This window comes from Phyllostomus discolor, chromosome 1, assembly GCF_004126475.2.
Source record: "Phyllostomus discolor isolate MPI-MPIP mPhyDis1 chromosome 1, mPhyDis1.pri.v3, whole genome shotgun sequence".
NCBI lineage: Eukaryota > Metazoa > Chordata > Mammalia > Chiroptera > Phyllostomidae > Phyllostomus > Phyllostomus discolor.
The window spans coordinates 169,035,436-169,050,298 of NC_040903.2; the positions used below are offsets into that span (position 1 = coordinate 169,035,436).

Below are 14,863 nucleotides of genomic sequence, written 5' to 3' on the forward strand. Positions count from 1 at the left end.
CTTCACTATTCGTACCAGAAGACAGATATATTGACCATAAAACACATAAATAGTAGAAAACTATAAACATAAAATCTTCTTTAAAGTCATATCCTCTAATAACACAATAAAGAATCTAATTCATAAATTTAAAAATATTTAAATGACTGTTTCCTTAAGAATATGAAAAGGCCAATCCATTTTAAAAGAAAACATTTTTTCAAGTTTATACCAAATTCCAGTGTAGGCTAAATTTCCAAATAGAGACCTTTCAATTAGAGAAGGTAAATTAAGAGCAAAAATTTCTTCTTTTAAATTAGACTGAATACATGGGAACTTCAAACTCAGTCAGCAATAAATTTACTCACCTTCCATGGGCATGGAAATCTAGACGTAAAAACTGGTCCTCGTGTGAAACTGCTCTTTTGGCACGCTGGTGTTTTTGGTGTAATGAATCCACATCATAAGATAATCCTTCATAATGTCTAATGTATTTAGTTAAAGGATTTCCATACTGACCTATGAAAAATAAATACTTTGAATTAGTACCATCTTGAAGGCTCATTCTAGTTCTAATGATTCCCTGATCACTCACATATCTACAAGTATGTATAAAACTATTCTCACTAATCCTATTACTTTTATTTACACATATTATTTTCTAAAAACTTATTGTAACAGAAATTTCTATCATACACAAAAGTTTGGATGCTAGCCATAGATTTGTCTTAGATGTACATATATATTTTTTAATTTATTGTAAAGAAAATTTTAACTATACTCAAGTTTGGATGTTCAGTATAGGTTTGTCTTACTGTCTTTTACCAGGTTGAGAATGTTCTCTTTATACTTTGCTGATAAAAATGATCAGGAACAAATGCTGACTTTTGTCACCTGCTTGACTCAGTATGAATAAAGATGATTATAGTTGTTTTTCATTTTAGCTTATTAATGTGACAAATGACTGATTTTCTAATATTAAACCAATCTTGCATTACCACCAATCAACCCCACTTGATCATGGAGTATTATCTTTTACAATATTACTGAATTCTATTTGCTATAGTAGGTTCAGAATTTTTATCTATATTCATGAAAGACATTGGTGTGTAGTTTTCTTGTACTTACTGTCTTTGTCAGGTTTTAATATTATAGTAAAAAATGAGGTGGGAAATACTACCTCTTCTTCAGTTTTCTGGACAAATTCATATAGAATTGGTATTATTTTCCCCTTAAATGTTTTGTAGAATTTACCAATGAAGCCATCTTGGCCTGGAGTTTTCTTTGTGAAAAGGTTTAACCTACAATTTCCATTTCAACATAGCTATACCGTATATATATAATACATAACATTAACTACAATTTCAATTTCAATGTACATAGTTATTCAGGTTATCTCGTTCTTGAGTGAGCGAGCTCTGGAAGGCAGCTATGCTCACCACCATACCACCAACGCCGCACTTAAGTGAGCTTTGCTAAGAACCTGCACACTACACCCAAGTTGTGGAGATGATAAAGTGGTTTATAATTTTCCCTTAAAATGTTTTTATATCTTCTGAATCTCTCATTTCTCATATTGGTAAACTGTATCTTCTCTCTTTTGCTCCTAATTAGGAGAGTAGAGATTTATGGATTTTATTGATCTTCTCAAATAACCAACTTATTTTTCCTTTGATTTTTCCTTCAATATTTGTTTTCTACTTTATTGATTTTCACTTTGATCTTTGTTATTTTTCTTCTACTTACTTTGAATTTAAACTGCTCATTTATTTTTGGGGTTTTTTTTGTTTGTTTGTTTCATAAGGTGAGGCCACTGATTTAAGACCTTTATTTTTTTTAAGATTTTATTTATTTATTTTTAGAGAATGAAGGGAGGGAGAAAGAGAGAGAGAAACATCAATGTGTGGTTGCTGGGGGTCATGGCCTGCGACCCAGGAATGTACCCTGACTGGGAATCGAACCTGCAACACTTTGGTTCGCAGCCCGCGCTTAATCCACTGAGCTACGCCAGCCAGGGCCAAGACCTTTATTTTTAATATAGGTTTTTAGTGCTAGACTTTTCCCCTTAATACTGCTTTAGCAGCATCCCACAGATTCTGTTGTGATGCCATTTCATTCTGTTCAGCATACTTATTTTCTCAACATACTTTCTAATTTCCCTTTGATTTCTTCTATGGTCCATGTGCTCCTTAGAAGTGTTATTAGTTTCCAAATACAGAGAATTTTTTGTATCTTTGTTAATGACTTCGAATTTAAAGTAGTCAGAGAACATACTTTATATGACATCAATTCTTTTAAATATATTGAGACTATTTTAGGATGCAGAATATGGTCTATCTTTGCAAATGTTTCATATGCACTTGAAATGAACATACTCTGCTGTTAATGGATGAGTGTTCTAAAGATATCAATCTCTGCTTATTTACTACAGTGTTCTAGAAATGTCAATGAGATCAGGTTGGTTGACAGTACTGTTCAGGTCTTCTCTACCCTTACTGATTTTCTATCTACCTATTCCATTATTGAGAGAGGTACTGAAATCTTTACCTATGATTATGACTATTTCTCCTTGCAGTCCTTTGCTTCACTAATTTTCATAGTTATTACATGCATGTTAATAAGTATGCACTTGAATTAACTCCCTTATCATCAAATGATCTTTATTCTGAGATATTTTATGTTCTAAAATCTACTTTGTCTGATATTAATATAGTCATTTCATTTTTTTACTCACATGGTATATCTTTTTCCATCCTTTTACCTTTAATCTAGTTGCGCCTCTATATTTAAAGTGAGTTTGTTGTAGACAGCAAATCATTGGATATTGCTTTTTTTATCCAATCCAATAATCTTTCATTGGAGTGCTTACACATTTACATTTAAAGTGATCACAAATGTGGTTAGGTTTAAGTCTACCACCTTACTATATACTTCTATTTGTCTCATCTGTCCTTTGTTCCCATTCCTTCTTTTCAACTATTTTTTTTTATGATTCCACTTTATCTCTTCACTGGCTTACTAGTAAAACTTTGGTTATTTTAGTAGTTGCTTTAGAGCTTAAAAAATATACCTTTAATTTATCCCAGCCTACCTTCAAGTGATATTACAACATTTCAGGTATAACAATTTGACATTAGTACACCTATATTTTTCTCCACTTGGTTTTAGGCTATTGCCATCACGTTTTATTTACATATATCTTATAAACCCCACAACACAGTTATTCTTTTGGCTTAAATAATTATCTTGATATAAATATACATATATATGAAAAAATCTTCTCTATCATTTCCATATCTTTTCATTCCTTTGTGTAGATCCATATTTCCATCTAGCATTATTTTCCTTGTACCTGGATGACCACCTCTAACATTTCTTCTACTGGCAAAAAAAAAACTTTCAGCTTCTATATGTTGGAGAGTAGTATGTCTTGATTTTTAAAAGATAGTTTCACCGGGCATAAAATTTCAGGTTGAGAGGTTTGGGGGGGAGGTTCTTTAAATACCTTTATAATGTTACACAACCCAATTGTATATTTATTCCTTCTGGAAAGAAGTCTGTCATCCTTATTTCAATGAACAAATCCATCATTTCTGACTGGATCGTTCTTATGCTGTTGAGGCCCTCACGAAGTTCCTCGAGCACCTTTATAACCAGTGTTTTGAAAGATAAATTACTTATCTCCATTTCATTTAGCTCTTTTTCTGGAGTTTTGATCTGTTCTTTCCTTTGTGCCATGTTTCTTTCCCTCCTCATTTTGGCAACCTCCCTGTGTTTGTTTCTATGTATGAGGAAGGGCTGCTATGACTCCCTGCCTTGGTAGCATGGCTTAATGTAGTAGGTGTCCTTAGGGTCTAGTGGCACAGCCTCCCCTACCACTGAAGCTGTGCACCCTTCGTGTGCACTAAATATACCCTCATCTTGTAGATGAGTCTTGACTGCTACTGGCAGGTCAATAGGAGGTGTTTACTCAGGCCAATCAGCTGCAAGAACTGGCTGTGACCACTGATCACTAACCTCTGACCTCCAGGGAGGATAGGCTCTGTGGGGGCAAGGTGGTGGTGTTCTGATTCTGACGTGGTCTGTAGCTGTCCACTGCACGTGCTGGCTCTGTGATTTCCCAGGTGGTACAAGCCAAGGTCAGCCCCCTGTGTTTTGCTTGGGGCCACCCTGCCTGAGATATAAAGCAATCTGAGATGGCTGCTACTTGTGCTGGATTTGTAGATTCCCAGACAAAGACAAGCTGTGAATCTAGGCTAACTGCTGCTAGTGCCCCTGGACTACTTACTTAGCAAGAGATAAAAGGGGGGGCGGAGGGGTTGTTGCTGAGGGCTCACTGAGGTTTGTTTTAGAGGATTTAGGAAGTTGGGAAGCATGAGCCAACACCATCCATTCATACAGAATATCAGCTTGGTTGGACCTGTAAATTGGGTGGGACCCAGGCACCGGGGATCTCCAGGGTGAGACAAACAGTTCTAGCCAGGTTGATGGAGCCTCAGATATGGCACCAGCCTTCTGGCTCTGTGACCAAGTGAAGTTTCAGAAAAGAAACACTGGCCTCTGCCTGCCTTTCTGTTTGGGAGAAAGCTTTCCCCCAGCTTTCACCTTGATGCCAGACACTTCAGTTTCTCCCTGTATGCCACTGGTGCCTTTCAACCTGCTACCCTGGTGCTGGAGCTCAGAGGGGGTGAATGTGAGTGAGTCTGTGTGTGGGCTCTTTAAGAGGAACTGCTTCAGATTCCAGATGTTTCTTCGACCAACACAGTTACCACTGATTTTTGCAGGTAGAAGTCATGAGGACATATCTCCCAGGCACTGAAACCCTGGGCTGGGGGTCTGGGTGGGGCTGGGACTCCTCACTCCAGAGATAGTCCTCTCGAATTTTTATCCACCACAAGTTGATATGGTAACAGCCTGTTCCACATCTCTGCCCATCCTACCAGTATGGATGGATATGGTTTCTTTAATTTCGTGGTTGTTGGACTTCCATTCAACTGGATTTCTGATAGCAGGGGATTGGCAAGAAATACTCAAAGTCATAAAAACCAGGAACCTATGGCAAAGACTGCTTCTACCTGGCAAAAATTATCCTTTAAAATCAAAGGGCAGATAAAGAGCTTCCCTGACAAGAAAAAAAATAAAGGAGTTCATCATCACCAAACCAATATTATGTGAAATGTTAAAGGGACTTATCTAAGGAAAACTATGAACAATAAAATAGCAATAAATACATATCTATCAACAATTCAATCTAAAAAACAAACTAAGCAAACAAGAAGAACAGAGACAGAATCATGGATACGGAGAGCATTTTGATGGCTGCCAGATGGAAAGGGAGTGTGGGGAAAAAACTGTGGTACATTTACACAATGGAATACTACATAGTAGAAAGAAAGAACTCTTACCTTTTGCAACAGCATGGATGAAACTGGGAAATATTATGCTAAATGAAATAAGCCAGTCAGTGAAACACAAATACTATATGATCTCACTTATAAGAGGAATCTAATGAACAAAATAAACTGTCGAGCAAAAGTTACCTTCTTTGGCCCTCTCCACACAGCCCACTCCCACAGTCAATCCCCACACAGTTAGTTCTCCATGTCCATAAGTCATTCATGTATGTTCTTTGACTAATCTCTTCACATTCTTTCAATCAGTTCCCCACTCCTATTTCCCCTCTTACAGCTGTCAGTCTATTCCATGTTTCTTTGCCTCTGGTTCTGTTCTTCTCACTAGCTTATTTTGTTCATTAGATTCCACATATAGGAAGAGATCATATCTGTCTTTCACCAACTGGCTTATTTCACTTAGCATGATAGCCTCACATTCTGTCCATGCTATTGCAAATGGTAAGAGTTCTTTCCATTTTTGCTGCTGCATTGTATTCCATTGTGTAAATGTAACCCCAGTTTTTTGATCCACTCATCTACTAATGGGCACTTAGGCTGTTCCTAACACATGGCTATTAAAGAGTGCTACTATAAACATTGGAGTGTGTAAGTTCTTTAATTGGTGTTTCAGGATCCTTAAGGTATATTCCCAGTAGTAGAATCACTGATTGAAAAACTAGTTCCATTTTTAATTTCTTGAGGAAATTCCATTGTTTTCCACAGTGGCTGTACCAGTCTGCATGCCCAACAGTGCACGAGGGTTCCCTTTTCTCCACATCCTCACCAGCATTTGTTGATTGTTGATTTATTGATAGTCATTTTGGCGGGTGTGAGGTGATATCTCATTGTGGGGTTTTTTTTTAAAGATTGTATTTATTTATTTTTAGAGAGGGGAAAGGAGGAAAAGAGGTTGAGAAACATCAATGTGTGGTTGCCTCTCACACACGCCCTACTGGGGACCTGGCCTGGCCCATAACCCAGGCATGTACTCTGAATGGGAATTGCAGGCGACCCTTTGGTTCACAGGCCGGCACTCAATCCACTGAGCCACACCAGCCAGGACCTCCTTGTGGTTTTAATTTGCGTCTCTCTGATGGCTAGTGATGTTGCATATTTTTTGTTATATCTATGGGCCATCTCTATGTGTCTCTATGTCTTCTTAATCGCTTCACCTTTTTCACCCAGCCCACCAAACTCCTCTCCTCTGGTAACCATTAGTCTGTTTTCAGTATCTATTTTGTTTGTTAATCTATTTGTTTTTGATTCCACATGTAAGTGAAATCATATAATACTTGTCTTTCTGTCTGACTTATTTTACTTAACATAATACCATCTAGGTGCAACTACGCAGTCAAAAATGGTTATGGTGAGTAGTAGTCCATTGCATACATCATGCACAGTCACTTTTTTGTTGACTCGTCTATTGATGGCAACTTGGGTTGTTTCCACATCTTGGCCATTGTAAAGAATCCTGCATAAACACAGAGGTGCATAGACTCTTTTCAACTAGAGTTTTGGGTTCCTTTATATATCCAGTATACATGAAGGCCAGCCGCCATCCTTCTGGGGCCTTTGACCTTTGTGGTGGGGGGGAAGGGCCACAGGGAGCTGGCAGATTGGAGTTAGTGCATCTCCCCAGGCTGTGGCCATGGGAGGGGGTGAGAAACAGGAATGGTAGCACCAGTGGAACGTGCAGGAAAAATGGCCCTTCCCCTAAAGCCACATAACTCAGTCTCTCCCTTTGTGCGTCTGACACCTCTTGAGTTTGCCCAGATTTCCTCCAGAAATTTTCAAGACTGCAACACAGGTGCCAGCTGGCTAAAGCCAGCAGATTCCCCTGCAGGGTACAAGCTGGGCAAAATGAAGCCTCAGAGTAAGGAGGATGGAGCCAGTGCATCTCCCCAGGTTGATGCCATATGGAGGGGAGTGCTGGACCCAGGAAAGATGGCATCTGTGGGAGGTATGGGAGAAGGGGCACTGGCAGCTGTCCCTCCAGCCTCTCTCTAAAGCCACACAACCCAATCTCACCCTGTATGGCTTCAGTCCCCTCTGAGTCACCATCCCTCTGCTGGAGCCCAGGGTGAGTGCCTGCAAGAGATTTTGTGGTCTGACCCTTTAAGATAGTGCCTGGACTTCTACCAGTCTCATCCTGGCAGAGAGAATCCCTGACAATTGTCACAGCCAGATGTTATATGGACTTCTCTTCCCAGGACTGGTGCTCCACATTGGAAAGCCGGCATGGGGCTGAGACCCCATGCTCCTTGTGGGTATCTCTACAGTTGAGATAACTCTCCAAATTCTCAACCCCTAAATGTAGGTGCAGGGCTAACCCTTTTTGCATCTCCATCCTCCCTACCAGTCTTGATGTGGCTTCTTCTCTACATCCTTACTTATAAGACTTCTGTTCAGCTAGTCTTCAGATGGTTATCCAGGTCACTGTTCTATACCTTAGTTATAATTTTGATAAGCTCTTGGGAGGGGGTGAGTGTAACTTCCACCTACTCCAACACCATACAGAACCCCCTATTCTCTCCATAAATTTTACAAGGTACAAATCAGAGAGTATATTTTCTGACTATAGTGCCATTAAATCAGTTAGACATATTTGAAGACATCCCCAAACATCAGGAACATAAGATACTTCTAAACAGCCCATGGATTAAAGAAGAAATCAAAAGGAAGTCAGAAAGTATTTTGAATTAACTGCAAAGAACACGAGAAAACTGTATGGATTGATGTACATGTTCTATATTATGATTAAAATAGCAGTTATATGACTACATACATTTCTCAAAACTATTTAATTTTATTTTATGAAAATTATACTTATTAAAAAGGAAAACATTGAGTCAATGTGGTAGGTATACAGGTATTTGGCCTTTCTTTTATTTTTCTCTAATTTATAAAATTTTTCAAAATAAAAGATCAGAATCAAAAACAAACACAATTCAAAACATTCCAACTTGTCTTCTTTCAGTAAAATAAATGAAATCAACAATCTACTCAGCTCCACATTATAGGATAATTAAGCATCCTATAATGACTTATTATCCATAAATAAACTATATTTTTGTTAATAGGACATGTATTAATTAGCCAAACGTGATAACCACTATGGAAACACCCTAGGACATATAATAGTAAGAAATGGGAGAAATAAAAGAATAAATAATAACCAGTGATCGCAGGTTAAAAAAAAGACATTTGGAGAAACCAAGCATCAAGAAAAAATATCAGCTGAGGCTGGCTGACAGTAAGAATGCTAAGAGGCTGTTCACAAAGCAAACTAAAAATGAATACCAGAGGACTTGGATCTCAACTAACGGACAGTATTCCAGTTACAGAACTTTCGGCAAGTGGACGTTTTGAAAGTCATGATCTTCTTCGAAAAGGTTTCACTTGTATGAAAAATGAACTTTTGCCCAGTTATCCTCTTGAATTATCAGAAAAAAATTTCCAGCTCAACCAAGATAAAATGAATTTTTCCACACTGAGAAACATCCAGAGTCTATGTACCCCACTAAAATTGCAAATGGAATTCAAAGCAGTGCAACAGGTTCAGTGTCTTCCATTTCTTCCAAGCTCAAACGTTTCACTGGATATGTTGAGGGGTAATGACAAGACTACTGGATTTGAAGATATTCTTAATGGCCCATCACAAAGTAAACTAATGGGAAAACCACACCTGACGGTGGAATATAAACTTGATTTGTTGTAATGCAGTGTGCTGATCATGAAAATGGAGGAGCTACATCTTGTTTATATCATCTTTTTACTACAATTGTATATTTACAATATTAAAAGTACTGACACATGAGGGGGAAAAAAGAAAAATTTCAGTTGAGAAAGGGGCAACTACACCACTTCACCACTTCAAGAACTTCAAGAACACCACTTCAAGAACTTCTTAGCAATACTAAAGGTCCAACTCCACATTTAAACTAAAAAGCTAAAAAGTATCTGGGAACCTACTACTTACCATGTGTTTAAATAGCAAATTCATTCATTAAGTATTACCACTGAGAGTGGAAATGTGTGTGTGGATGTTTTAATCCTTACCCAATTAAATCTTCTTCTATGTACAGCATTTCGTATTTTCCTGACATACAGAACTTTGCTATTCATACTGTTTCAGAGACAAGATACACAGACATATCCTGGGAAATTATTAGCAACGCAGAATCTTGGGCTCCCCCCGATCTACTGATCCCCCAAAGTGATTTAGGCACTACCTGATTACCAGAGTAATGCATATGCAAGTTTGAGAAGCTCTACAACTTTTCTGCATACTGAAATTCCCTGACTTTCACCAGATGCTATTTCCTTCTTTTCTACATGTTTCCTTTACTCTAAGATTTTTTAAAGATTTTATTTATTTTTCAGAGAAAGGAGGAAAGAAGAAGAAAGAGGGAGAGAAACATCATTCAGTTGCCTCTTGCAAGCCCCCAACTGGGGACCTGGCCAGCAACCCAGGCATGTGCCTTGACTGGAAGTTGAACAAGCAACCTTCCAGGCCACAGACCGTTGCTCAATCCACTGAGCCACACCAGCCAGGGCTACTCTTAAGATTTTAATAGCATAATAGGGCTGGGTACCACAAGTGCTACCATTTAAGCAAAAAATACCTTAACTAATATCACAGGTAATGTACTAATTAGAAAGTTTCCAAATAATATGTAACAGAGTTAAGCAAACTATAGCCCATAGGCCAATTTCAGCTGGCCAACTGTTTTTGCAACACAGCTATATGATCATTCTTTATATATTTTCTATCACTGTTTTCATACTATAATGAGAGTTGAATAGGCAGAGCACTGAAAAATAGGTATCAAATCTGTAGTAGGCCACTTAAGCATTTAGTGTTCATTACTGTTGACTGATGACAACTCATCTTTTTCAACTCTGCAACAGCTCTAACCTAAGATCCATGTGCTGCACTGTAAGGGATTCATGAGCCCCTATGTGTGGATTCTGCTTTTCATGTTTAAATAATCTATTCATTTATTTATAATTCTATCTTTTTTCCATTTTTATTGAATTTATTGCCATTCACCACTCTAAGTCTCCATCAATCACCATTTCCCCCCATAGCATCCTCTGCCCCCCACCCAACCCTACCCCCAACAGCTGTCAGTCTGCTCTCTCAGAGTCTGTTTTTGTTTTTCTTGTTAGTTCTTTTTGTTCATTAGATTCCGCGTATGAGTGAAATCGTATGGTACTTGTCTTTCTCTGACTGGCTTATTTCATTCACTCAGCATAATGCTCTCCAGTCCACCCATTCTGTCATAAGGGGTAAGAGTTCCTTCTTTTTTACAGCCAAGTAGTATTCCACTGTGTAAATATACAACTTTTTTCTTCATTCATCTACTGATGGACAGTGTGGCCACTTCCAAATCTTGGCTATTGTAAATAACGCTGCAATGAACACAGGGGTGCACATTATTCTCTGGAATTAGTAGATTCCTTCAGATAAATTCCCAGAAGTGGGACTGCTGGGTCATACGGCAGTTTTAATTTTTTGTGGTAACCATATAATTCTATTTTTTTAACTTACTACACTAACTATGACCACCAAACTATGCTGATTAACAGTAAGGGCATTTTCACTTTGTTCCTGACTTTAATAAAAATATCTTTAGTTTTTCACCATGTAATATTAATATTATATTGTTTCTTCCCATTCCTATTTTAGAAATCTAGTACTTTAAAATTCACATGAAAATCTAGCTAAAAGATGTTTTGTTTTTTAAAGTTTCACATCTTCAAATGAAAAATGAAAAATCCGTAACTACATATGGCTACTTTGTTTTAAATATATATTCCATTATTTCAAAACGTACATACTCAAAAAACTATTTTTAAGTATTAAATTATGTATACAAATTGGATGTTATAACTTTATTTAGCACATGCTATCTCCCAGGCCGAGTATTCCACATTTTTTCATTTAATCAACCCAACAGACCTGTAAAGTAAGAAGTATTAGCCCATTTGAAAGAAAAGTGAGGTTTGAGAGACATATAAAAAACCCAACGTCACAAAGCAAATAGGAGACAATGCCAAGGAGATAATTTTGGTTTTGATGACTTCATGATTTTTCCACAATAAACCTATTACCCACATCAAAGGCTAGTTAAGTCATGATTCACATTTCTGATATGATTACTAAAAAAAAAACTAAAAAGGAAAAAAATTATCAAAATATAGCACATGGCAGGGACCTTCTAAAACCTAAACTGACATCTACCCAAGATATGAAAAACACGTAATGAAATACCACAGAATGTATTTTTAATAAACTAAAAACATATAATGTATACCCTCAATTTCCAGTGACTGAGCTAATGACTGAAACTGGCAGTTTACAGTAACCCATGCCAATCTCCAATGCTTGCGCTACATAGCTACATCAGACACCATAAAATTGCTAGGTCTCACATGCAGAGTCTGGACCTACTCAACTGAGATTTATTCTTATAATCTAGCAACTAATCAAAAGCTCAAAATGTAGGGATAGAGTGCAGCTCTATCACCAAATCTCACTGGTGCAGTTAAATATTCACCCATCTCCTTAACTCTATCTAAACAGAGCTTGGCCTCTGATCTACTCACTTTTGTTATCTGATCTCCCTTGTTACAGGTCTTCTTGATTCCCTAGTTCTAAACTGCCTACTAGTCTACTCTAATTCCTACTCAACTACACTATCCCTGATGCTGTTACTTGCTAGATTCTCCCAAGTTCCACCAATCCAAAAATATCTATGTCCTAGTACTAATATTATATTTGCTTCTATAATATAGTACCAGACACAAATAGGAATCCAAGATTTTGTGTTTCCTGCAAATCAACATGCAAATCCACAAAGGAAATCTGACCCAGAACCCACAGATTTTTTTCATAAATACTAAAGCATTCTCCATTATGATAGTATTCAATTCCCATACTTCTCATATAATACTCTCTTACTTGAAGTAACATTCTATCACTTGACAATACTGGAACCCCCACCACTCCTATCTTTTTCAAGATTAGCCAGATGTCCCCAGAAACTAGACGTATATACCATAATTACCCTAAAAATTTTGTGTGAAAAACAGTTAACACTGCTCTCCCTCTCCAATGTCACTAATGTACCAGAAACACTAAGTTTAAACAACCAGGAAGAAAATTTTTCATAATTGTCTGAAAGATGCACATTACTGGCAGAACTTGAGCAAGCAAACATGTGTGCTCAGTTCAGAATTCAGGTCTCCGGTGATGGTTCTGATTACAGGAGCCTGGTTCAGAACACTAGTTTAATGCCGGTGTCCTAGTTGCAAATGAGGGAGATGGAACTCACAAGGTTGAAAATGTGTCAAGCACAGTCAAGTTCAAAAGGCTCTGGGAAATCAAAAACCATTACAAGTAATTGTCCTCTTTGCTTACATTCTTGCCCCTTACAGTCTATTTTTCACACAACAGTCAGAATAATGTTTAAGTAAAGTAGTATCATGTCACTACTCTACTCAAAACCTCCCAAAGGTTTCTCAACCGCCCAAAGTCCTAGCCATGGCTTACAAAGCTGAACATGATCTTTACCAGGGGCTGCATTACTCTACCCTACCCTCTGTCTCACCTTATCTTCTACCACTCTCCCCTTATTCTGTGTGTTAACCCACATTAGTCTCATTGTTCCTCTGCCTACAGCATCATCCCCAAGCAGGGCTGGCTGCTACACTTTATTCAGATACCCAGTCAATTTCTTCAGAAGCTTACTCTGATCACCATATCTAAAAGCATATTGTCCCAGACAATATCCTGCTTTAACTTTCTTCATATTATTTTTATGGATATAAATCCCTCCCCCAATAGAACATGTTTCTTGAGAAAAAGGACTTTGTTTTGCTCAATGATGTACCCTCAGTATCTAGAACAGTCAAACAGAAAACAAGTGTTCAATAAATGTTTGCTCTAAGAATTAATGTATCCACTCAATGTTTCATGAAAATTTCCATTTTCATTTGTATTTATAAAGAAAGCATGTTATACCTTGCTGTTAAGAGAGCCATGAATCAATCATTAGAAAATATGTAATCTACCCTGACTGGTGTGGCTCAGCAAGTTGGGTATCATCCCGCAAATCAGGAGGTCACTGATTCAATTACTGATCAGGAGTACATGCCTGGGCTGCGGGCCAGGTCTCTGGATAGGGGTGTGCAAGAGGCAACCGATCAGTGTTTCTCACATCGATCTTTCCCTCCCTCTTTCTCTCTCCCTTCCCCTCACTCTAAAAGTAAATAAAATCTTTGTAAAAATATGTAATCCTATCATACTCACCTAAGAAATATCAGAATTTCTAACAAGCCAAGCATTTACAAAATACAACTTAAGAAGAAAATCATTATAGATTTATTCACCAGATATGTTTTTAAAATCTTCTACTAATGGTGTAAGTACATTTCAGATATTTCTCTTTACTATTACTTATGCAGCTTCCATAACCATTTTATGACTTTCTAGACAATTACAACTCTTATATTCCTGCTGCAATTAAGTTTTTCAATAACCACAGAAGTACATGGCCAACATATCTTAGTTTATGTTCTACCAGTTTAGCAAGCATTACATTTATTTATAAGTAAAACTAAACATCACGGGTTAGAATCTCACTTTTGCCACTTACTAACTGAATCATCTCAGACAATTTACTTATCTCTCTGTGCCTCAGTTTTTCCATCTGTAAGATGGGTTAAAAATAGCAATACCTGCACCTAGTAATGTTGTTAAATAGACTAAATGAATTAATACATATTAAGAGCTTAGAATAGTGTTTGGCAAATTATGGTTAAATTAATTAAAGAATAATGTATCTCACTTAACCCTTGTAACAACCATATAGCACAAGTGTAACTAATTTTAAGATGAGGCACCAAGAGGCTAAGTAACCCAACCCAGACTACAAAATTTCTTCTAGTTTTAACATTCAATGATTCTAAATTTACTCCACAGGGACCTCCGACCAAGATAGAGGCACAGGTAGATACACTCTGCCTCCTCGCACAACCAAAAGAACAACAAATATGAAGAAAAAAATAACCAGAACTGCCAGAAAATTGAGAAGTCTGAAAACCAAGGAATTAAAGAAACATTCATCCAGATCAGTAGTAGGGGCAGATGGGTGGAGACAGGCAGCTGGGGCAGAGAGGACTGTGGCAAGGCAGCAGCTGACGGAAGACAAGGGCAGTCCCACATTTGCGTGTGGATGAACGAGAAGGAACAACTTGGGAGCAAGAAAGACCACACAACCCAGAGTTCCAGAGCAGGGAAATAAAGCCTCAAAACCTCTGGCTGTAAAAACCTGTGGGCGTTGCAACAGCAGGAAACCCTCTCAGCCTCACAAGAGAGTCTGCTGAAGAGACCCACAGGGTCCTAGAACAAACACAGACCCACCCCCCTGGGGAATCAGCATCAAAAGGGCCCAATTTGCTTGTGGGTAGTGGGGGAAGTGACT

At 37.8% G+C, this 14,863-nt stretch overlaps 2 protein-coding genes and 1 long non-coding RNA gene across 4 annotated transcripts in view; 1 reads left to right on the forward strand and 2 right to left on the reverse strand.

Annotated features, from left to right (window-relative positions):
- The window catches only part of ADAM10 (ADAM metallopeptidase domain 10), a 128,066-nt gene that overhangs the window by 96,487 nt on the left and 16,716 nt on the right, over positions 1-14,863 (reverse strand). For both annotated transcript variants that reach the window (XM_028507979.2, XM_036034066.1), the window contains exon 2: positions 348-498. In XM_028507979.2, coding sequence (XP_028363780.1) covers positions 348-498 — 151 coding nt within the window. The remainder of the gene's footprint in view (positions 1-347; positions 499-14,863) is intronic.
- Positions 1,771-3,699, reverse strand: LOC118502243. Its single transcript, XR_004904954.1, has 2 exons — positions 2,004-3,699; positions 1,771-1,804 (listed from the first exon to the last, which is right to left on the reverse strand). It is a non-coding gene; the product is annotated as an uncharacterized LOC118502243 (long non-coding RNA).
- Positions 8,665-9,190, forward strand: LOC114493219 (proteasome maturation protein-like). Its single transcript, XM_036034074.1, has one exon. It carries the CDS (start codon positions 8,665-8,667, stop codon positions 9,088-9,090), a length of 426 nt encoding a protein of 141 aa, XP_035889967.1. The 3' UTR covers positions 9,091-9,190.

What these genes read in the sequence shown, in the direction of transcription:
- LOC114493219 (XM_036034074.1), top strand. Translation starts at nt 8,665, where the DNA reads ATGAATACCAGAGGACTTGGATCTCAACTAACGGACAGTATTCCAGTT.